The sequence below is a fragment of the Falco cherrug genome, chromosome 16 (genome assembly GCF_023634085.1).
Source record: "Falco cherrug isolate bFalChe1 chromosome 16, bFalChe1.pri, whole genome shotgun sequence".
In the NCBI taxonomy this organism is placed as follows: Eukaryota; Metazoa; Chordata; class Aves; order Falconiformes; family Falconidae; genus Falco; species Falco cherrug.
Window position 1 is genome coordinate 8,752,986 of NC_073712.1, and position 24,269 is coordinate 8,777,254.

Below are 24,269 nucleotides of genomic sequence, written 5' to 3' on the forward strand. Positions count from 1 at the left end.
TGAGCCGCCAGGGAGGGCCGGGGCACAGACAGCCCCTGCCCAGCCATGCCGCCTGGGAGAGGCTTGCTGCAGGGCAGAGTCCGCACCTCGCCGGGGTGCCAGCCCCACCACGGCACGCAGACCGGGCCCCGGCGCTCTGCCCTTACAAGCAGAGCAATTATACGACTGCTACTAGACTGCGTCACTCCCCAGCCCGAGAGCAAGGGCAGGATTCTCATCCTGAACCCACCCGCCTCCCTTCCTCCTTCACCTGCACTTCCACGACGGTGGATTCCAGCAGCAGTCCCACAGGAGGTGCTGGAGCCAAGGCAGGGCTGACGCCCAGCTCCAGACAGCACAGCGCAGAGGGGACAGCGCAGGGAGAGGCCACCCTTGGAAAACAGTCAAGGATTTACTAGCAAAGTGTTCCCAGCCAGCCAAGTCCAAGCAGCAGGAAATTATTTAAACATTTTTTTTTTCCTTAGAAAAAGGGCTGGCACCCGGCCTCAGCTGTGCAAGTCTCTCCCAGGCAGTGCTGGTTACGGTAACACCTGTGTCAACTGTGGGGACACCAGAATACGGGACAGGCAAGGACCCCCCCACCCAGGGGCATTGTCAGTGCTTGATGGCCATCAGCCAGCTACACCCAAGCCCCCTCCTGCAGCCCCCTACACGGGTGACAGCCCCCGTAGGGACCACCCCAGACACGGAGGGGAGCAGGCAGGGCTGGCAGCTTGTCCGGAGAAACAGGGACAACAGGGGCAGCTCCTCAGGGTTGGTTTATTGTGATGTGAACCCATTACTGTAGCTACGGTAGACACTCCATTTATAAAAATACAGTTCCTTGGCTTTACAGTATCACAGCTCAGCACTGTATAACAAAATCCTTTTGTACAAAACACTCTGTTGGCTTTATAAAGTTATTCTACAGTATGAAAAAAAAAAAACCAAAAAACAAACCCCCCTGGCCTGCTTTCTGTGAGATTTAGACTGTAAGAGCCCCAAGAAGCCCCACAGCCAAGGGAGTGCAAGGAGAGCAGCCACAGAGCAGGGTCTGGCCCTGCTGGGGGCTCCGGGGACCCCAGGGCAGCTCCATCAGTGAGACCCTGGTTCACCCCCTTGTTTGGTTTCAGCCATCAGTGCAGGGCCATGGCAGGGGGGGGCCGGACCCTGGGCTGCATACCACCTGGCCCCACTCGGCTGGGGGGAAGCAGCAGGACAGGGGAGTCTGCCCATCCCCCTCGCCAGCGGGGGACCTCAAGGCTTTCACCAGCATCCTGTAACAAAGGGAGATGTCTCCACAACCGGAGTGCATGGGGACACTTAGCCATGGCCACCCCAAACCCTACCCAAAGCCTCCTCTTGTGGCTGAGGTGGGAAAGGGGCATCTCACCCTTGCCGGGTGGGGACCAGCTTCCACAGCCAGCAGGACCCACTCAGTGGGAGCCTTGGGGTGCTGGTGCTGGAGCAGCGGGTGGAAACTGGGGTTCTGCCAAAGCCCCATGCACCTCTCCCCAAAACAGACCTTATAATATGTGTCACAGAGAAGTGTGGTCCTAGGAAAGAAGTTCCACATTTGGTGGGTAAATTGTAAAAAAAAAAAAGTTTATTTGAAAAAAAACTTAGCCTCTTACATGATTTCTGATCAACATTTACTAGAACTTGAGAGCCATTAACCTGCTCCACGTACGTTGAGATATTTTCCAGCGCTAAAAAATAAAAAATAAATACGTACAAATTCTTTCCTCCCCCTTACATGTCCTAGATTGAGTGGTTAGGCATTCACTGCCTTAAGATCTCAGTTGAACAGAAGCAAGTAATAGAGGTTTCTAAGAGATAAAAGAGCAAAAGCAGCAGGCCTGTCTCAGGGATGTACCACCTCACCCACCCCATCCAGCCCCTCCACTCTGCCCAGGGTCAGGCACTCGCAACACCCGCCTGGGTGGGATGGACCAGCGCAGGGATGCTCGGGTGGGGGGGAAACCCACCCCAGGGGGACAGGGCAGCACAGCCCCACAGCAGGACTGGGCCCAGCACCCCAACCCAGCACTGCTGGCCAAGCCCCCGGCATTCACACCCGTTTCACGTCACCCAGTGCTGGGCTGAGAAGAAGCACTGCCAGGGCAGAGTCAGGGGGCAAGGGGGGAGACCCCAGCCCTCCCTACGGAGGGCTCGGCTGCAGGGGCTGCTGCAGCCCCAGAGCAGACAAGGCTGCCTGACACAAACCGCAGCCATCCTTCTCCAACCTAAATATCCCATGAGAGCACAGCTACAAGAAGAGGGATTTTAAAGAACTACAGTAGCTAAAGTGTTTTGAAAACATACCTAAAGACCAACTACAGAGACAGAAGGCACCAGGCACAGGAACTGAAGCCCACCCTGCCCCGCGCCCGGACCCCCCTCTCCACAGAGGGCCTGCGGTAAGAAGCGTGTGAAGCAGTATTCATCCAGGGCTGGCCCTGAAGCCCATCGTGCTTCAACAAATCCAGTATCCTGCTTTTTATGGCTTTTTAACAACGAAACTCCCCCAACCCCACACACATACACATCCCCCTGCCCCCCCACCCCGAGCAGAACACAGGGCTAAAGCATGGTTTAGAGTTAAGGCTTGTCCAAATTCAGCTAGATATGAAGGCTGTAAGGCACATATTAGTACATTCATGTTACTGTTAAAAAGCCAGACTATAAAAAGCTCCCCTGCCCCTGGTACATGCGGATACTGCATGTGTAGCCCTGTTACCTTTGTTGAACACAGATGGAAAGACAATTCAGAGCCCGGTTAAAAATGAACACCTGGTTTAAACACTTCTCACGGCTGCCCAGCGCCAGCGGAGCACTGCCCCGGCCACCGCGCCAGGGCAGCAGCACTTCCCCGACACTCCGGGATTGAGACCAGTCCCTCACATGTGGCTCTCCTCCTCTTTGACACCATCCTCCGCACTCTTCTGAGGCGAGGGGGCCACGTCATTGTTTGCCTCTTTCTGCTTCTCAGCCTCATCGACATTGGTCTCCTCTTCCTTCCCTTCATTCCGTGCCTTCTCCTCTGCCTTCTGCTCCTTTGCCACCAGACGGTAGTTGATGCCCATCCCGATGAAGAGGTAGATCCCAGAGACTATGAGGATGACCCCACAAGCCCAGTACGTGTACTTGTAGTCACCGTACATGTCATTAAGTTTCCCTGAGGGACAGAGAGGGGACAGCTTAGTCAAATACCCCCAGAACCGCTCCAGGTTGTAGAGACGTTCCCAAGACCAGCCCAAACCCATCACCCTCAGCTTCACACCTCTATTCCTCCAGCCCCTGCTCCCCACCCCCATTGCCAGGGCTCACCCCTCCACTTCCCCAGCCATCCCTCAGATGCCAGGGCAATCTCAGTGCCAGTGCTCCCCCCCTCCCCCCCATCCCAGTGCCGAGGGCTGCCCACAGCTCAGGGGGACCCACCCCCGCCCCACAAGGCCAAGCAGAGCCCCCCAGGCACAGCACACCCTACCTAGCAGGGGGGGTCCCAGAAGCACAGGGCAGCACTCCACGATGGTCACCAGGCCGACGGCGCTGGAGAACCGCTGTGCTCCCACCAGGTCCATCAGGGTCTCAAACAGGACTGAGCTCAGCCAGCCGAAGGCAAAGCCAAAGAAGCCAGCGTAGATGCAGAAGCCGGCATAGGTGGTGGACATGGGGGCCAAGAGGTGGCACACCCCGTTGTAGATCACAGAGATGGCAAAGAAATACTGGACTCTGGGTCTGATCCACTTGGTGTTTGCCACCAGTCCCATGGAAGGTCTGGCCACCATGTCTACAAAGGCCAGGATGGAGAGCAGGAAGGCTGCAGACTCATTAGCAATCTTCTTGCTCTTCGCGTAATTGCTGAGGAAGACCAAGGGAGTGAAGAGCCCGAAGAACATGATCACGTTGCCTGACAGGTAGAGCAGGAAGCCCCTGTGCGTGAACAGGGACAGGTCCAAGAACTTGTTGATTGTCTGGAAGAGTGTGCTCTTCTGTTTCTTGGTCCTCCCGCCAATGAGGTCTGCACTGGTGTCACTGTCATCCTTTTTCACCACCTTCCCAGCTTCCTGCAGCACCTCCTTAGTGGCCTCTTTCTTCAGCTGGTCTGGCTTGGGGCCTATGGGCCGCATCAGGGATCCGGCCACGCAGCAGTTCAGCAAGAGACCACCGAGGATGAGGAAGCTGCCACGCCACCCAAATATGCCAAAGAAGAGCTGGTTTACAGGTGCCAGGGTGGAGAGGAACACGGGGCTGCCCGCCATCGCCAGCCCGTTAGCCAGGGGACGCTTCTTGAAGAAGTACTTGCCGATCATGGTCAGGGCTGGGTTCAAGTTAAACGCGAGGCCAAGCCCTGAAGAAGAGGAGAAACGAGGGGCTCAGAGCTCAACCACCCCCCTGAGCCAGCAGCACCGGCAGAAGGGGCGGTGGGACAAGCAGGGTTCCAGTGTATTGCTTCCCCATCACCTGAGCGGTGCTGGGCACCACTGCTGGCCGGGCAGGAGGCACCGGGGCAGCAGTGAAACCGCACACAGGAGCTCGGGGGCCGGGAGACCATCAGGGCACAGCACCAACCCGGGTCAGAACAGACACTCTCTCCAGCCAGGACCAAGTACCGGTCCCACATACAGGCTCCCCATATTGTCACCTGGGCCACCCCATATGTAACAGGAATCAGGGTTTATGCAAATTCACCATAAATATTCCCTAATAATTACTGGGTTCGAGATGCTCCTCTTGCTGCCTCGGGAGAGGTCTTACCTCTGCTGCAGCCCCGGTGGGGCAGAGCCATCACTTACCCCCTACAACCCCGACACAGAAGTAGAGCTCCTCCACTGTGTTGCAGAAAGAAGCTGCGATCAGCCCACAGCCCGAGAGGCAGCCGCCGGCGATCATGATGGGCCGGCTGCCATATTTGTTCACCAGGATGCTGCTGATGGGACCTGGGGAGGGAAGGAGATACACCCAGATGAGTGATGCTCGCAGGAGAGACAAGACAGATGCCCGCAAGCTCGCTGGAGGTTTACTGCCCAGGCTGCTGAGCTTTCACATAGTGACACTTCACCCAGCCAGGGAACTGGGGGAAGGGGAAACGACAGGAGGTTTGGAGGCAGCGGGAATTAACAGAGTTAATCTGGTTGGAGCACAGAAAGCTGAGCCATCTCCGAACAAGCTGCCTTCTGGTGGCTACACCCGGAGCGGCTGGGCACCGGCGGCCCCCCAGCAACAGGGGTCCGGGATGGGGTGAAACCACCCGCCCTGCACAGCGCTGGGGTCTCAGCAGCCAAGCAAGTGCACAGCAACTGCCTGTCTCCAGCAAGAGGTTTCTGGCCTTGATCAGACAAAGCTGTGAAGAAACAGGTTCGAGGGGTGCAGGCAAAGCTTCTCAAGGGCTCACGGGAGGGGTAGTGCAAGCAGAAGGTGTGCTTCTGTTTTCACTGCTACCCCTAAGCCAGGAAGAGCCCAATTGCTCTGCACACCCGCCTTAAGTGCTTCATTATCAGGAGCTTTAATCCAAAGTAAACAGTGATTAGATACTGCAAAGCATGCTCTACAGATACTAAAATGTATTTAAATAAACTGAATGAACATCCATTGAATATTAACAGATCTAGTTTTGCCATTAACAGATAGCAAGGTTGTCAACATGTTATTCATGGGTCCTCAGATGCTACTTGACCTTTTTGCCCAGTTTAAACAAAGCCTGGAGAAGGTCACAGGAGCCGGGCTGCTGCAGAAGCTGCCCCCAGCCCCACGGCACCTTGCTCTCTGCAGCCGGTGGCCAGCTCTCCAGTGGCCTACGTGCCAGCTAGAGCAGCCCACGCCAGCAGCTCCGACCTGATGCCACCAGCAGATGGGAAGGGGCCACAGCCCCTGTCCCGGGAGAGGCAGCAGCAGCACCCGGGGGCTGCCACATCGTCCGCAGCCCTGCATGCTTCCCCAAAGAGCACGCAGCACTTTGCAAAACCTGTACCTTGAACTCAGCAAATGTGATGCCTCTGGCCAGAGTCTAAAGGCAGCTGTGGCCTTTCCTCCGGGAAGCTCAGCCCGGAGCAGCAGGCTCCAAGGGCAGCTACCAGGAAGCCACTCAGCTAGGCAGTGCCACATACCCTGATGGCAATTCCCCCCTCTTTTTTTTTTTTTTAATTACAACAAAAAATAAGAATTTACACCCACTCCAGTTTTCTACATTCACATGAAGCTTTTCTGACCAAAAGTTAGTTGATGTGTTTTGATTATTCCTGCTGTGAAAAAAGTGTGACTAACAGAACCAGAGTCCTCCTCGACCTGAATGGGGAGCTGAGATTGTTACATCCACATACTCCGATGGTGACTGCGTGGGGCTGCAGGATGTGCTGCTCCACCACCCCCAGCTCTGCCCAGGACAGGAACTACCCCAGCTCTGCAAGATACCATCAGCCCAGCACCCTTTGCCAGAGCATGAGCTACTTTTTCTGCCTCCAAGCAAGCGCACAGCTCCTGCAGGAAGGTTCCCTGGGGGATGGGAAGAACAGGATGCAGTACTATGACAGCTCCAGTGCAATTCAGCCCCTACAAAGGGCCTGGGGGTTCAGGCTGTAGGAGCCCTGGAACAAGCAAGTGGGGCAGTGCCATGTTCCCGCACTCCGACAGCCGGAGATGCACCTGGGCAGGTCTGGGGTCTCTTCAGCATCCCTGCCACTGGCTTACAGGCAACCAGTTCAAGACCACTGGCTTACAGGCAACCAGTTCAAGACTAGCAAGCTGCTGGGATTTAATGGCAACAGTTCAAGGGGAGCAGAAGGGACAGTGTCAGCATGGAGGGAGGGGGGCAAGCCCGGGACTGGAGGAGGGAGCTCTTACCATGGCCTCCAGGGTGCCCAGAAGAACCAGCTCTGTGCTATTAGGAGAGGAGGAATGGCCCAGATTGAGTCTCATTAAAGCAGTTACACAGTTTACAAGCTTGTTATAACATCGGAGCAGGGAAATGTGCTGGTCGCTTCGCTAGCTGAGCTAAGACAAAGCAGAGCCTGTTCCCCCAAAGGAAAAGCCTCGTGTTCAGCTGGGTGCTGACGTCAGCTCCTTTCGATGCACAAATGCAGCAAGGATGCGGGCAGTTTGCCAGCTGGGGATGGCAGTGGTACAAGCTCTGATCTGCCTCTGAAGTGGACACAACAGCAGGCTCCCAATAAGAGTGTCTTTCAGCCAAGCGACCCAGTACAAAGCTGTGTTTGCAAGTGGGTATGAGACACCGGGGTTTGGAGAGCGGCGAGGCGAGGGCCGGGAGTGCATTGCCCCGCAGGGAGCACTCTGCCTGCTCCTCACCTTAGAGACTGGCATAAAGCACATAGCTTGGCGATTAAAAAGACTCCAAGAAGCAGTTTCTGGAGGATGGGGGAGGGGAGCTGCTTCAGTTTAAGTAGTTTTGCTTTATTCTGTTCATGTCTCTGCTTCCAGCGTGCACTGCCACCCTCAAACAGCACAAACTGCCTACGGCGCTGCTCAGCACCGGCAAGGAAGAACAGGCAGTGCCAGGTTTCACTACACTCCAGAGCCCAGCTGAGCCATTGGAGCTGACTAGAAACTGGGAACAGATCCCTAGGATACAACCACTGTTTGCTGGATTAAAAAAATCAATAATAATAAATAATAAAAAAAACCCCTGGTGTCTTTATCTAAAAGACCTTGTGAGCTGGGTATGCCCGGCAAAGCAGCTCCCCTGGCCTTTGAGCAGGAGTTGGAAGCAGATACAGCATCTGCAGCACACTGTAACAAGGACAAGGGCAGAATTACACAAGTCGTAATTCCCCGGAAAGATTTTACTTACAGCTTTGCAGAGGAGGACAGATTAACCCGGTTTTTGCATTCTGGGCATTAAATAGAACTCTTTGAGTAACATCCTTCATGCAAACTTGCTAAGGCAAGTTTTGCTCTCACATAAGGAAAGAATTCCAACTTTTAGCATCATTTTGGTTGTCGTCACTACAGCAAGGTGTGAATCAGACCCAGCAGGAGAGCTGCATCCTGTACTATGATGCACAAGCATGTGTACTGCTGCCTCCAGTCCACTTACCTCCTGCATACATAACAGCCAGCATGATGGAGGAGATCCACGAGACTTTGCTGCTGGATGCATTGAAGATGACCTCGATCTCTTTGAAGAACACTGTGATGGATTTGGGGAAGGCATAGGAAAACCCAATGGAGATGAAGGCTCCGATGACAACAGCCCATCCCCATCCTCCTTCAGGAGGGGTGTATCCCACAGGGCCTCCGATGGCCGGTGGCATCTTGAACCAAGTTGGCAATGACTCAGTTGGGGTTCAGAGATCTGCAAAGGACAAAGTATTGCCTCAGCCAAAAGCAGACAGCTGCAGCCCCGCTCCCTGGCCTGCAACAGCACGGCTTGAGTCCTGCCAGCAAGACTGGCGCGGCAGCGGTGCCCCAGACCACCTCCGGGAGAGCTGACCCAGGAGGTGAGTGCTTGGGGCTCATCAGCACACTGGCCCAGTAAGGCTGTCCCCAAAACACACACCCTGGTTGTGGCTGGCCTTGAAGAGCCCTGGCCATCAGGTATCCATAAGCAACAAATTTAAGACACGATACCCCACCCCAAGCTGAAAATGGCAGGTGATGTGAAGCAGGCAGGGCTACAGGCAGCACGGGGCTGGACCTGTGGAGGGGCGAGCAGGGTAGCGGCCGGTGTGGTCAGGGCTCGCCTGCCCTGCAGCTTTTCCAGGAGAGTGATAGCAGCACCGCCCCGGCACACTGCTCGGTCTCGGGAAGCCCCAGGCCACCCAGGGCAGGAGCAACACACCCAGGTTATTAAATCCAGATGCACCGAGGGAAATAAGTCCACACACATGAGGCAGGACGGCTCCATTTCTGCGAGGAAAGAGCAGGCAGGTGTCACAGCACACCCACCAGCCCAGCCAGCTCTGATGGTCACAGGCTGCTGCTAAATTTAGTGACTGGGGAAGGCTCCTGCTCGCTGCCAGCACTGCCCAGGAGGGGAGGTGGGTCTGCCCAGAGCAGCCCCAGGATCACCTGGCACCCAGGCATAAAAACAATTCACCTTAAAAGCTCAAAACCAGAAGGGATTAGAAAACAAAATGAAGAGGGAAATGCCACCCAGGCTTGCTGAAGTGTGGAATTGCCTTCGAGAGGCTGATTTGGAGCAATTCCGAGATGGGTCAGGCTGCTTATGCATTCCCTGTGCTGCAGCTGCTGCGCAGCTGGATCACACCCTGGAGCTGTGGTTACTCAAAGAAATAAGGCTACTTCAGGCAGCAGAGAGCAGCACAAGCCATCCCAGGGAGGAAATGCAGCCAGAGCAGCTGCTCACAAGCATGGTTTACAATATGCAAAGCAACAGGAATCGCTGCAGTCCCCAGTACTGCTGTGTGCCCCTGCAGATTTTAGAAGACACTTCCTGACGCCCCACAGCTCTCCCCATTCTTGCAGCCAGAGACACCCACCCTGGCCACACTGAGCACCACCAACCAAGCCAGGGGACACTGGGCTCCTTTGCCAGTGCCCACCCCTCACTGCACTTCTCTGCTCTGCTCCTCAGGCTTCCACTTGAAGAAAAAGCCGCCTTGGAGCAAGAAAGCATTCTCCAGAACTCCCCCAGGTCACACCAGGCGCAGCGAAATTTCAAAGCAGCATGCTGGCTGAGAGGTGCAACCTCCTATTTATAGCACGCTCCCGGCAATTACCATCTCATCCACGGCTGCTGACATGCCAGCCACTACCTGGCACTCCCCTCGTACCCTCAACATGCAGTACCATGAGTGCCTGCCTTGCTCTCGCTCGCTCCCCACCACTTCGGTGCACACCCGAGGCCGGGTTCCAAGGTGTCCCGGCTGAAGTGCAGCCAGTGGCCCCGAGCCATAGGGAGCCCCCGCTCCCACCTGGCACCGCAGGTGGCAAAGTTACCTGATACGGCACCAGGTTTGCCAGAGCCACCTGACACCCGGATGCGCTCAGGTGATGCCTTGGACCTGCACAGGGCGAGAGGAAGCAGAGCACAGGGGGCTGGTTACCGTAAGCCGCTAAGACTGGTTTAGCCCAACCCAGACACCGATTTTTTCGCTGGCAGGGTATTTTCCTGCATCCCGGCCAGTATGACACATGACCATCACGAGCAGATCCGAGCCACCCTGCCACTCCAACAAAGGAATCATTTACAAGACGCTGCCCCGGGCACGTCCACGGCTGAACTATGCCCAGGAGCCAGAGGAGCAGATTGCCCCCCCTGGACCCCAAGGACCACAGCTGCAGCAAGCAGCCCATCCGACACCACGCCGAGCCCCCGCCACTGGGGTCTGGCTGCAGGCAGGTCCCGGAGGCACAGCCCAGAGCCAGCATGCACCCACGGGCACCAGCCTGGCACCGGCAGGCGGGGAGGGAAGTGCCAGGCTCTGCAGAGGCTCACCACGTACATTCGGCCTCTCAGCATGCGGAACAGCCCACCCGCCCATCAGCTCCGTCTGCAAGGCTGCTATGAACGCTGGGTTTTGCTTACCATCACTTCCCCGCACCAGCTGCATGCTGGAGCTCTGGCCACCTCTTGCTTTGAGTCACACTGAGCTTTCACAGCATTCAATGAACTTTAAAGCATCATCCAATGATACCAATTTGTCTAAAACATTTCAAAAAGATGAGACTACCAGGTGTTGGCAGTAAAAGCTGCCAGGAGGGATACAACGTATTTGTTAGCACTAATTAAAACTACTGGCAATAAAAGCTATCCTAAGCAAAAGCTGGGGGGTGCTGATGAGGTGTTGGGAATTTTGTCCTTTTGCTCCCGAGACACGCGTTTAATTCTTCCACCCCTCTCAAGGAGCTCAACTGCACTGAAATTGCTGTGGCTTGATTCATCTATTTGTTCTTTCCTTGCAAGCAGCATTCCTCCTCCTGTGGGTGCTCAGGTGGCATCTCTCTCTACAAAATAGAAGACTTTTCGTGGGTTAGACATGACCTCTCTTGCATTGCTGAGGCACAGACAAAAACCTTGATCTGAACAAGGCTTGAGACCATGAAGCAAGATTCCCAAAGCCTGACGCCAGAGGGTTTACATGATGAGTTCTGCATGCCACAACATTTTTCCCTGACTCATTGAAAATCCTCATTAAGGAAGACCAGTTTTAGAAAACTCTTCCTTCAACCGCATTAAGGCTTCTTGCTTATTTCCTTCTTGTCCCAACACAGAAGTTTCAAAGGAGAGAGGGCAACAAAAAAAAAAAAGCACATGTAAGGCAGCCAGTTCAATTGGAAAGCTTCCCTCCTCTTTGCAAAAAGGAAAAAAAAAAGCCACCCAGAACATAGTTATGACATTTACAGCTCTGTTTTGGAAGAGCTGCAACGTGTAAGACGTGTTTGGAAATCAAATTCACAGCTGCCAGGCAGCTAGCTACAGTTTGCCCTATTAGGACATAAAATAACCATATTTGCAGTAATTAAGACTGATGAGACCAAGTAATGACTGCAAGTATCACATCTGCTCCCCGTAAACATCTTGTCTAATCCACAGGAATGGGTAGCCTACAGCAACCCTCCTCTGCACAGCAACAGCGAGACCAGGAACCGAGACTTCTTAGGCAGCAAGGACATTATCACCTCAAAACAGATCCCACACCAGACCAAAACCCACTCCATCTCCTGGGTTCTGCGCACAAGCTCTGTTATCCCTTCTCCAGCGGGGCCTGGAACAGGAAGATTTCAAGACTTTTAGTTACATAATGTAGCAAATTGCCATGCTTTTAAAGGCCCTGGACTGGCAGGACTCCAGCGCAGAAAGACAGAGGCTCACATTTATAAAGCGCTGCAAATGCCACAAAATATTTCTGGGGCAAAGCCTCTCTGGAAGTGTCCTCACACCGCTCCTGTTTGGGGTCAGAGGAAGAGCGATGCCCCCTGCCCACACATCATGTGCCTCCACCTCCCCTCACATGCCCTCCGGCTCACGGCTTCCCTGCTCCAGGCACACGGCATCTGTTGGGGGCAGGCTGCCTCTGCTCCCAGCTCCAGAGAGGGATGTGCAACGCCTGGAGGGGACCTCTGTGGCAGCAAGATTCCCAGAGACACCCCTGCTGTATGGTGGCTATTTGGGCTCCTCATGCCTTGTCAGCTGGACCCGGCCTTTGGCCAATGAATGCTGATACCAAAACGCCCAGGCCAGGCACCAAAGCTGCCCCCTGCCAGCAGCCCCAGCCCCTGCTCCCCAAGGGATCACCCACCACGAGCCCCCAGCAGAGGGGAGGGACGCAGGAGGGGGACGCTGCTCCCCAGGAGCCTGGCGAGTGCCTGTTCCCACCAGCCCTGTCCTGAAGTGTTACCTGAACAAGAGCCTGAAACACATCCATCCACCCAACCCCAGCCTCCCCAAAGGGGCTCACAGCAGCCAGACCTTTCAGTGCCCAGCACGCGGTGGGACAGCACGGGGCCATAAAGACCCTTGTGGGACATTTGTCCACGTGAGGAACCAGCAGACCCTGAGCATCCGTTCAGGTCCCCAAAACTATACCGAAGCCTCGTACTTACTGCTGGGGAAACAGAGGTGCTGGCAACGATGAGCCTGGTTACAGTGTATACAGTAACACTTCATAGCTTCAAATTTGCCCTTTTTCTGGCCAGAAGCTAGATGAAACTGATTGTTACAAGCTAATGAGACACCACTCTCACCAGTTTTAAGCAGGTTTACAGCATTAAGTGTGGAGCTGTAATTCCAGCGAGCACCCATAGCCAGGGTTTAACCTGGCAGCACACAGGCTACGTGACTCCCCAGTGCTCGCAGGGGAGCCGCACCAAGACAATACTCAATTGAGGTCCTGCTCCGCCGCCACGCGTGCTCGCAGGGTGAGGCGAGGTCAGCAGCACGGGCAGGGTTTGCCCAAGGCCCGCAGCCCACACGGGCGAGCTCAAGGGTTTTGCCAGCAGCAGCTCAGCACCTCTGCCCACCCGGGCCAGCCGGCACAGCCACAGGCGCATCCCGCGCTGCCAGCCGGGTGAGCTACCCCGGGCACGCAGACAGGCCGACGCCACAGGGCACGGTGGCAGCGCGGGCAGAGGCGGCACCAGCAGCTGCCCTGCTCCAGCTCCCAGCTGCGCCGGCACCAGCCCTGGCCTGCAGAGGCACGGAGCAGCCCACTCACCCCGCCAGCAGCCGGCGCTCCCCGGGGCTCCCCCTGACACCCACCACTGGTCTCTCCAGCAGGCAGAGCCCCTCCAACCACCCAGGGACAGGCCCAGTGTGGCAGCTGCCGTGCATGGGCTGCAAGCTGCCTTGCAAAGTGGGACATTGGGGTGGTTTGTCAGGAGCTTCGCGGGGGGAGCAACCGACCCAACAGGAGGACGGGCAGCTGTTTCTGCCTAACAGACAACAGGCATGCTCCCATCCTGGGCTGCTGTGCCTGCTTGTTAGCACCAGTGATGCTCAGCGTGGCTGAGCAAGGACCAAGCATCTTACTGGTACAAGAAAGTGTGAAGTCGAGCTTAAGCAAGCTATCAGCAAGACCAAAGCACAAAGCCTGGCTTATCTCTATGCCAGAGCCTGGCCGTGGCTCCCCCAGAGCCCTCTGACCCAAAACCCTGCAGGCAAACTCAGAGAGGTTTGCAGGCGGGTCACAGGAACGTTAGGTGAAGCAGCTCTTACAGGCATCCTCACATCCGCTTCAGCCCCAGGCGCAGCACCCGGAGCCCCCTCTCCAACCAGCCCCACAAGGGTATGGCTCATCCCCGGGCAAGGGCTGGCCCCTGCCCACCCTCCACTCTCAGCCCATCTCGCTGCAGACCCAGCTCTGCCAGCACTTTGCCCCAGGGAGCTGCCGGGCGGCTTGTCTGTGCTGGGGAGTTTCACAGGCAGGATTGAAGGGACTCACCCAAAAAGCACACATTTAAAAAGCGCAAGCCTGACAGTATAAGGGCACCATCCCTGCAGCTCAGAGGTACTGGGGATGGAGCAAGGGTGCTGCTGGTGATACAGCCTCAGATGCCGCTCATGCTCCCAGTCCCTAGGAAAAAGGCTTCCCACACAACCAGCTGTCAGCCCCTCCGCAGCCAGCTGAGCCTCCCCGTCTCAGGAAGGCTCGGAGCCCCTGTGCAGGCTTTCACAGTCCCCCCCCAAGTACAAGCCATGCTCTGCCAGGGAGCAGAGCCAACCCTCCCTGTACCAGCGGTACTCAGGAACGCTCCCAGGACAGCCAGTACCCGCCAGGAAATCCTCAGAATGAGAAAAATGTGGTACCAAATAGCATTGGCATTCTTTCTTTAGATGCCTGAACCACCAGCCATGGACATGGCCGCTCTAGGTTTCATGGCAGAGCAGGGTAGCAGTTGGCTACAAAATGCCAGAAAGCCACAGCCATCGGAGTCAAAACATGACTGCCGCTCTCTTCCTGGGAGCAAGAGTCCGAGCTGCCTTTGCTCCCAGCCACCGCCATATTATCACTTCGTTAAAGCCCTCAAACCAGGGCCGAGGCAGTGCAGGGCTGGCGATGGCAGACTCTCACCAGCAACCCAGCAGCATGTGGGTGACTGCAGTTTTGGGAATTAACTACAGCTCCATGTGAATTTTCTTTGGCTACAGTAGAACTACACTGCGGCAGCTTTAAAGGCACATTTGAAAGCGACTTGCACAGACATCACCAGTGAGAGGCTCCCAGTTTCTTCAAGTCACTGTTAGAGGCCGATTCCACAGAAGGAAATAGGAAAAGCCATAGAAGTGCAACAATGAGATTAGCACTACAGTGCTTAATGAGATACAACTTGCCTCCTTTGGCCTACGTGCGGCTTTTCAACTCCTTATAAAGGAAATATAAAATAATAGCATGCAAGTCACCGGGTATTTTCCACCTTAGCTGCCAGATAAGTCAGACCAATCTGTGTGAGATAGGCACCAGGAGAAAGCACTCACAACCATTCACACCTTGTTCAGGAACCACCTCCTGGAAGGGGACGATGCTTTCCACCTTCCCGAGGGGCCAGGATGGGCACAGGCCCACCCCGTGACTTTGGGGCAGGGAAGTTAGCGGTACACTAGCAAAACACTTGTTCGTAATTAAGAGATCCATCACTCCAGCGATTGATGTAAGATGGATAAAGCCCCTCCTCACAAAGCCACCCAACAGGAGCAGGGTGTTTCTCTATGCCTGGAGCCTGCCCCCCAACCCCAGCACACACCAGCTATTCCCTGTACTGGCCCATTTCTCAGCCCTGCTCCTTTCCTTCTAGACACAGCCGAGAAAACCTCAGAGCAAAGACACCCAGGAGAATCAGCCAGCACTAAATTACCTCACTTAGCATGAAAATAGGATGCTTATGCACCACAAAGGCTTAGGGCTCCCAGAAAAGCACAAAACCAGTATCATTAGATTTCAGGTTTCTTGTGATGCAACTAAAACAAAAAACCACCATCTTTTTTCCTCAGAAGAAACTTAAAGCCTGAGAACATCAACAACCCTTGCACAAAGCATCGGACCTGGGAGCCCAGCAGAAGGGGCCGTGCAGCACTCGGGCAGTTTGCTGTCACAAGGAAGGACACACATCCCACCTCTCCTGCTGCGGATACAAGCTGCCCACACCAGTTTCCTTCTGATCCTCCTGTTGATGCCCAACCCCCTTCCTCAGGTCAACTTCCAAACCCACAGGCATTGCTCACCCTTCCACGATGCACACGCATGCCCCTTGCCTGTGGGACCCCAGCCTAAGCCAGGACACCCACCCTGGCTGAAGCACCCCAGCAGCATGTCTGCTGGGGCTCACTCCCCTCCACTCACCCAGCTGCTCCCTGGCCCCACTGAGCATCGCATCCTGGGGCTACCAAACACCTGCTGGAGGCCACCAGGCTTCAAATATAGTGGTCACCAAGGCCTGGCGAGCTCCGGCTGCACCTAGCTACTGGAGCAGGGAAGCAACTGCAGGAGACATTGGCTGCAGGAGCTTTTCAACAGCCCCACGCTACTGAGAGCGGGGGGCACGCCAGCTACTAGCAAGCTCCAGCGGCCCCAGCTTCCCACTGCCCATCACAGTGGGACCATGGCGGCAGGGCGACAGCCTGCCCCTGCACCCAAGGGTGGGTAGGTGGGCATATGCCCCAGCACACGCACACTGCTGGCGGGGACCGCAGTGCCCGCAGCTTCCCCCTGAGCAATGCAAAAACATGCATTAAAAGGCACTTCTCCAGGGGCCGGAGCACAGTCCTGCAGGCTCCCCCCATGCAGCCCCCTCCCCGCCAGCTCCTACCCCAGCGGGACAGCAGCAACCGGCCCACCCAAGCGGCTTCGAGCGGCCGAGGTCCAGCGCCTGCCATGAAGAAACAGCCAAGTGCCCGTGCACGCGTCCTGTGGAACCGGCACCTCGATGCTCCCCCCCGACGTGGGCAGGGGGCTCCACGCCGACACTGCGGGCCGAGGAAGGGGCCAGCCTCCTGCCCCTCCGGTACAGCAGACCCACCCGCACTCCCAAAGCGCATCTCCCACGCGTTGGGACCGCAGCGAAGCAGCCCCCCCGGAGCCCCCACTCCATTATCGGGTGCTAGCCGCTCCGTTAGTCACACACACACACCCCGCTATCGGGACCTACAGGGAGGGCGCGGGGGGACCCCCCGCCGCAGCCCCCAGGAACGGCCCTGCCGTGCCAGCGGCGGAGAGCGGTCAGGGCCAGCCGGGCCCCGTCCCAGCGGGTCCCCACCAGCCCCGCCGGGGACAGGACTCGCCATGGCGGAGGGACGCGCAGGCCCGCGGGGCAGCCCCCCCGGCCCTGAAGCCCAGAAGCCGCCCGGGACCCCCTGAGGCCACCAGCCACCGCCTCCGGGGCGGGGAGGTCACCGCGACAAGGGCGCGGGGCGGGACCCGGCCCCGGGGCGCTGCTACCCGTGGCGAGGGGGTGGGGGAGACACGACACGGGACTCGTCACGCAGCGGGGCCGCTCGCCCACGCGGCCGTGCCGGCGGCGGAACAAACCCCGGCGCCGCGCGCACCCCCGGCGTGGGGCACAGGGGGGCCCGGAGCGGCGGCCACGCGCGACCGGCGTGGGGCCGCGACCCGCCGCAGCCCCACGTGCCAGAGCCCCCGCGCCGGGAGCGCGCGGAACCACCAGGGCGATGGTGTATGTGGGGGGAGGGGGACACCCACGGCCCGGCCCCACGGCCCCCCCCGCACCCGCCACATCCCGTCCCGCCACGTGGAGCCGCCGCGGCGCCGGGCCCTACCTGCGCGTGCCGCCGCCGGCCGAGTGCCGCCGCCCCCGCCCCCGCCGCTATAAGGGCGGAGGGGCCGCGCCGCCGGGGGGGGGCGGGGACCGGGGCCGGGCCGCTGCCGAGCCGCTGCCGAGCGCCGCCCCCGCCGCGCCACGTGCGCGCTGCCCCGCGCCGCCGCAGCCCCCGGCCCCCGGCATCGCCCGGCCCCGCCGTGCGCCCCGGCACGTACCGCCCCGCCGGCGGGAAGCGGGAGCGCGCCCCGCCCGCGCGTGCCCGGGCGGCGGTGAGGGGAGCGGGCGGCCGGGGCCGCCGGCGGGGCCGGGCTGGCGCAGCCGGGGTTCCGCGGGCCGCAGCAGCAGCGCGGGGACCTCACCGAGCCTGTCCCGCAAGCGCGGCTGGCCCACGCGTGGGGCCGGGCAGGAGCAGCCGGGCGACCCCCCACTCTACCCTGCCCTCGCTCGGCCCGGGACCCGCTGCCCACGCTGCCGGGCCCGGCCGCATCCCGGCCCGTGCCCTGCCCTTGCTCGCTCCGGTGTCCCCATTAAACCCCACCGGCTCTCCGTGGCCTGACCGTGCGCGTTAGTGTCGGCTGCAGCCCTCCTGGCCCTGGCTCGCCCCAGCTGGCCCCTGCTTTCCCACGATGGCCGTGACGCGCTCTGCCGGTGGGGGATGCTTCTGGTGTGTCTGCCGCTACCTCAGCCGCAGCCAGCCCCACGCCGCCCTGCTGCAGGTGGCTGCTGCTCCCTGCGCCCAGCAGCCGGGTGCCCAGAGCTGGGGGCTGCTGACATTCCCCCCACGGTTGGGTTTTGTGGGAGAAAATGGTCCCGGACTTGGTGTGCGCAATGCCGTGGGGTGCAGGACAGGCCCCTGCTGGATGCGTGTCCCCATCCCAAGCAGAGCTTCTCACCCTCCAGATGCAGAACTGCCTGTGGCAGCCATGCAGCCAGCGCTTTTCCTTCCCCACGTGTACCAAGCACCGCACAAAAGCACTGTTACCTGCCCATCTTTTCCTTGAGCTGCTCTCTCCCGCAGCCTAATGATGCTAATTGTCTTCTGGGTCGCATGTCTAATGTGCTAATTTGTTTTAGAGCCGAAAGGAGCGTGATGTAGTTCGACTCAGAGCCAAGAGAGGGAAAGAAGGGAAAAAAATGGTGACACTCTACAGACGGAGATGGCAGCAGCTGCAGGGGAGGTGTGAGGGCTTTCATATCAAAGGAAACCACCGCTCGGCGCGTCGCAGCGGGCGCGTGCACGGGTGTGCTCTGTGCATGTCAAGGCACTTAATGGACCAGGTGCACTCAATAAAAGGCCAGGGACTACAACAAACTCCTTCACCCACTTCTGAGGCAAGGCTCTGTAAACCCAAGAGTGAGTGCGTGGGAGGTTTTCTTGATACCTCTGCTCCTGCATGACCTAACAGGGAGAGGTCTGCACTCTATTTTGCTTAGACAACAACATGAATAATAATTAAAAGGGGCAATTTTGGATCGAGCTTAGCTTTTGCCATTCTTTGACAGCCTATCTGAGGTGAAGCTCTCTGCAGTGCCGGGGCCAAGCGCTGCCAGCCGTGGGTGGGAGGTGCTGCGAGGGGATCCCAGCCGGCACACGGCCTTCCAGTTTCCTTTGAGGAGACCCCACACCGCTGGGGCAAATGAAGCCGTATGACGGCTGGAGAGCGTGTCCTTTCCCTGGCGCTCCTCTACGATGCCCCAAGCATGGCTATGCTCTAGAGAAATGTAGAAAAGGAGAGGCCAGGGATGGCAGAGCTCAGGTGAGCAGGGAGCTGCCAAAGCAGTGATGGGCTGGAAGGGCAGGCAAGAAGCCATAGGACAGCACTGCTGCTGCTGCTGTTTCTCCATCTTGTGTAAAGGAGTCCTTCCTGTTCTTGCCACTGCATTTTTGTCTCCTTTAAAAGACGGATTTAATATTAATCCCATTAGGAATTTTTTTCTTGTGAAGAAAACAGGATATTGTTTCAGGATATTGGGCAACAAAGCTGTCCTTGAAAAGCAACTCTAAGCAGCCTTGCAGTCTTGCTACTGGCTGCATTTGTTGTGGGCACTAATTGAGTTCAAAGTCGGGCACAGCTGAACCATTTTACTTCCAGCGAGAGAGGCCACAGCACAGCAATTCAAGTTCAGGATTTCTGTGTCCTGTTGTAAACGCTAAGTACCTGTAGTAATCTTAAAATGTAATCACTAGCTCTGTTTTTTCTTGGAATTAATGTCTCTAGCAGGTCTAAAAGTCTAGCCCTCTCATCTGTCATGAATACGCATGTCCTGCTTAGTAAGAGAGGTAACATGAGTCCAAATCCAGGAATTATTGGAAATCTCTTGGGAAAGTCTGTTCTTTTGAGATATCCATCCTCATTTCCTGACTAGGCTTGGGGAAAAGGTTTTCTCAACTTTTGGATTCACACTTCACTTCAACTGAGCTAGCTTCCAGGCTTTGAGTTTACCCATCATAGCAACCCGGTGACAATGGATGGGGAAGAGAAGGCGAGGAGTTCTGCCCTCAGGGAATGTGCGGGCTCTGCCTGGGTCAGCATGACATTGTTTGGAGGTGTGTTGGTGTAACAGCCTCTGTCATTGTTTAGAAAATAATCTCTTAGGAGGAAAGTGCTGATAAGATGTTCAAAATGGCAATTAATATGCCACAGAGAACTTTTTTGCAGTTGTGGTCGACTTCACACTCATTTAGGTCAATACTTCTCACCCGTTTGGGCTCCTTTCGCTGCTCTGTCCTCCGCCTGCCGTAAGACTCACACATGTATCCCCCTGGGGATACAGGCCACCCCTCAGCAAGGTCGTGCCTCTGGAAAGTGGTCCCAAGTGCGCTGGGTCCAGACACCAGTGGCTGCATCAGAGACCTGTATCTGCTGGCACGCCAGCGTAAAGAGGAGCTGAAGTTTTTCTTACACTCGCTTAGCATGCTAGTTGCACCCAATACATGTTACCTGATGGTAGCGAAGCACATTCCCTATCAAAATCAGTTGCAGGACACAGTGTGACCAGTGAGTGGTGAGACAAATACAGTGGGTTGGGGCATGAGATGATGCGAGACCAGCAGAAAGAAGATAATCTCAGGTAGTCTCTCCCAGAAGCTGTGCCAAAGGGTGACTGCCACCTCCATGCGAGCCCTGGGGGTGGTGGGAGCTAAGGAGGGGGTGGCGGTACTCAGAGGCACATGGGAGCAAGTAGGCTTGCACCACTAGGAAAGACAAGGCTGCTCCATGCCACATGCCTGGCTCCCCCGTGCATCCCGGCAAGCTGTCACACCTGATCTTCGCTGCCAGGAGGGAGATGCTCTCCTTGGTGAGCTTGCCTAGAAATGGGGGATCCTTGCCCACACGGAGACCAGATAGCAAATGTTAAGAGACATCACACACTGTAGTCTTCCCCCGATGCTTGCGTTGTGCCTCATCTTCTGGTGTGAGTGCTCTCTGGCTCCTTTCTGTGGGCCCCTCATGCTGCAGAGTACGCCAGCCTGTCACCTTTAGCCAAGGAGCTTATCTGACACAGGAGATAGTATCTCTGTTCCTCCTCCCTTGCTGTCCCTGGAGCCAGAGGGAAGTGATGCTGATGTACTTTCCAATGCTAATTCGCTGCTCCACGAGGACTTGGGAGGGTCTCTGGGAGTGTGGGGGCTGCCGTCCTTCCCTGCAGATTGTCATCCCATATGTTCCCAGTGCAGTGACTCGTTCCTTCCACTCTCCTTCCTCGTTTCCCAAGTGCTGGCCGCCTGACTAGCACATCTTGGCAGCATCAGTCCTCTGCTCAAGTAAGCAGCCCATCCTACAGGATCCATAGCGGGTGCTGTCAGTGCCTCCACGCAGGCAGAGGAGGGGACTGATGTCTTCCCTGGCAGGAGGGGCTCAGTCCCCTGCTTGGAGGTGAATCTCACCGTGTGCCTTCACAAGCGTGCAGACTGCTGGGATGGAGCATCATCATGTGCTGTAGGTGACACAGAGGCACCGTCCTCGTCCTCAGGGTGATGCTGGTGGATGAACATCCAACTGCAGCCCAGCCACACTGGTGTCCTCTTCAAGCTGGGGCCACACAAACCAGTCTGACCAGCACGAGATCCTGTTCTGCTACATACACCAGGTGCTGGGATTATCTTCCTTGTAAAGCTTTCTTGCAGACCTGGGGACCCCTGACGAGAGACACAGGGGTACCGGGTCAGGCCACAGTGGTGGGTGTACTTCTCACCGTGTCCAGCTCTCCCGTGGGATCACCGCTGTCCCAGAACATGCCCTGTCCCAGAACATGCCGTTTTAGTGACTCTATTCCTGTTCTTGGGGTGGGGAGGAAAAGGTGGGGGCTTTGCAAATAATTTAACCATATCCTGCACCAAGTAACTGTGCGTTGATAACCCTGCCTCACCTGCATCGCCCTTGTATCCCTGCCCGGAGAGCCTGTTTCCACCTTGTTTCACAGCCTGCCTTGCAAGATCCCCAGCTGTCAGAGACTAGTGGCGTTCATGACCATGTCTCGTGGTCTTCAGACAAGCTGCAGCTCCTCTCCTCCACATGACGCATTTCTAGGACTGGTTCTCACTGCTGGTGGCTTTGGTGACTGATCTGCTTCTGGGAGGACGGCACCTTCAGTGATCTCAGGGTAGCATCACCACAGGGATAAGGTAGAGCTCACGGCTGCTTTCCAGCTCTGGTCCTGCTTTGCAGCGTCTGTAGCAGCTGTTTCCTTGAGATGTTGCACAAAACCCAGCTCCTCTCTGTAGTACCCGACATTTTTGGTCCTGCATCAGCTTCAGGCAGCTTGGGGCACTCTCAGAGGTCTGAAAAGGAAGGGAGAGGACTGCAGGCAGCCTGAGAGCCAGGAGGATTGCAGGTGGCCTGCCTTCCTCCAGGCATGGGTCTTGTCCAGCTGGCTCTGATGCCTGTGGAGATGCCTTGTGGTCCCCTGGTGCCCTGCTCCCACTGCCCAGTTGCATGGGGCAGCTGTTTTTCCTGCTGCCTTGGTGAGTACCAGCCCTGGGCATTCCCCAGCTGGGGGGAGTCACTGGGGAGCCCCAGTGCACTTGGTGCTTCGGCACATGACTGTGTAGTGTCTGGGGAGCCGCGGGACAGGGCAGCAGGGCCAGCAGACTCTGGGGCTCTGCCAAGCATCCCTTATGGAGGAAGAGGCTGAAGTGGAGAGTGAGCACTGGTCAGAGCAAGCATCACGGACCTGGGCATGAAACACCACACTCCCGAACCCCGTGGATGGCTTCAGCCGCCATCGGGCAACTCCTGGCTGGCGAGGCTGAGTGCTCCCACTCCACAGTGTGCAGAGGATGGCTTGCCTCGTGCGGTCCCCTCCCAAGCCATGATGTGGCCGAGGACTGCCACTGAGACATCATGTCTGTGTGAGTCCCCAGAGAGGCAGTGTGCACTGAGCCAAGCGCCTGCTGAGAACAGACAAAACACAGCCCCCAGTATTTGTTCTGAAACCTGCCCAGAACTGCTTTGGCCTCGATGAGACTGGAGGATTATTTTCCTTAAGTATTTTTAAACCTGGAGCCTGGCAAGTACCAAAGGGCTGGGATTTCCTGGCTTGAACACACAGGTTGTGGATGGCAAGGAGCCTGCTCCTGCCACCCCACCTGGGAAGTCCTGGCTGCCAGCACGTGGCAGAACCAGGCTGACCAAGCCGGCAGGTGCCGGGCAAGGCAGTGCCTGCAGAGCAGGCCGTGCGTGCCGACCCAGGGCTCCATGGGTGCAGCCCCTGGGGACTGAGCACCCGTCTGCTCCTGGAGCAGGCACCAAGCCCTCTCCCTCTGCCAGGCCAGCACCAGTGCAGAGCCCTGTGACCGCCCAGCCTGCGCGGCTCCATGTCTGGGTGACTGTCAAGAAGGAAACCAGAAGATGCAGGGAGGAGGTCAGGAATGTGCTCACTTTCTCCTGCACTATAAAGGGGATGCAGAGCCCTTGGGTGGGCTCCTGATGCTTCAGACTGGGTGCTCACCTCTGGAGACACATTTGTGTCTGTGGAGCAAACATGACCCTGCTCGTGGGGCCATGGGGAGGCAAGGGCAGACAATACTCCATGTGTCTGGCCTTGGCAGCCCTGCCCAGGTGCCCCCATCCAGCACCCTGCAGAGCCTCTTGCCCACAGGGGTGGCAGCAGCCTGGGACCATCCAGCCCTGCTCTCCCTTTCTGGGCTGGCTTGACACCTGAAAGTTCCCCCCAAAATAACCTCCCAGAGCCCATTGGGGAACAAAAAGGGAGAGAAAGGCAGCACCTGTGGCACACCATGCCAGTAACACCCCAGTACCTGTGACACACTGTGCCAGCAACACCCCAGCTGGAGCCTGACCCCTTCTCTGCAGACACTGCTTCCACAGCAGCATCCCAAGCACCGCTGCACCAAGAGGTGCCCCAGGGCACGCCAGTGCTGAGCACTGCTCTGCTCCGAGGTTACTGGGCATGAGGGAGAACAGAGCAGAGCTCAGAGGAGCGGTCAGGCTGCTCTAATGCAGGTGCATTTTTTAAATACCCTGCCATTTGCCCACAACCCCCACCGGCTGCGTGGAGGCAAGCATGGGGCAAAGGAAAGCAAATGCAGAGCTCTGGATGCTGGCAGTTTCTGCATGGCTGCGCTTAGTGGTGCTGCTGCCTCAGTCCTTCCCTTGCTGGCAGGACCTGGCAGCGGGACGGCTGTGGTTTGCTCCCATCCAGCGCTGGGGAGCACACAACCTATTGTGTGCACGTGTAAATACACATTTGTGCTGCTTGTTCCAAAACCCCACTTGTTCCGTTCCCAAAGAGCCAGGACTGACAATGTCAGGAAAGCCTCCATCCCCCCCCCCCCCCAGCTTTGTTTGACCGTGCTTGTTTGGAGGAAAGATCCCCGGAGAGGAGCTCGCAGCCACTGCATGCCCCGACCCAGGCTTGCTGCTGCTGAGGAGCAGCCTCTGCTTGTGGGCAGAGCAGGGGGAGCCCATGGGCTTGGCTCCTTCCCAGGGCCCAGCTCAGCATCATTCCCAGCCCTGGGAAGGAGGGAGCAGGGAGCAGCACCCATGGCCAGCAGAGCAGGCAGAGGAGGCAGTGGGGCCCTGGGTGCTGGCCAGAGCTCGTCCCAAAGGCTCACCTGGAGCCAGCTCCTTCTG

General features: G+C 57.3%; 1 protein-coding gene across 3 annotated transcripts; it reads right to left on the minus strand.

Moving 5' to 3' along the window:
- Positions 1–1,573: 1,573 nt before the first annotated feature.
- On the minus strand, positions 1,574–18,176 carry SLC16A1 (solute carrier family 16 member 1). 3 transcript variants are annotated; one of them, XM_055728135.1, is made up of 5 exons: positions 18,155–18,176; positions 8,033–8,290; positions 4,779–4,922; positions 3,470–4,333; positions 1,574–3,157 (listed from the first exon to the last, which is right to left on the minus strand). In XM_055728135.1, the coding sequence occupies exons 2-5, from the start codon at positions 8,247–8,249 to the stop codon at positions 2,880–2,882; spliced, it is 1,503 nt and encodes a 500-aa protein (XP_055584110.1). In that variant the 5' UTR covers positions 8,250–8,290; positions 18,155–18,176; the 3' UTR covers positions 1,574–2,879. The 3 variants fall into 3 exon arrangements, with proteins under 3 accessions (XP_055584110.1, XP_055584109.1, XP_005447167.2); XM_055728134.1 differs by lacking the exon at positions 18,155–18,176 and adding an exon at positions 17,171–17,298; XM_005447110.4 differs by lacking the exon at positions 18,155–18,176 and adding an exon at positions 9,898–10,134.
- Between the last annotated feature and the right edge of the window lie 6,093 nt (positions 18,177–24,269).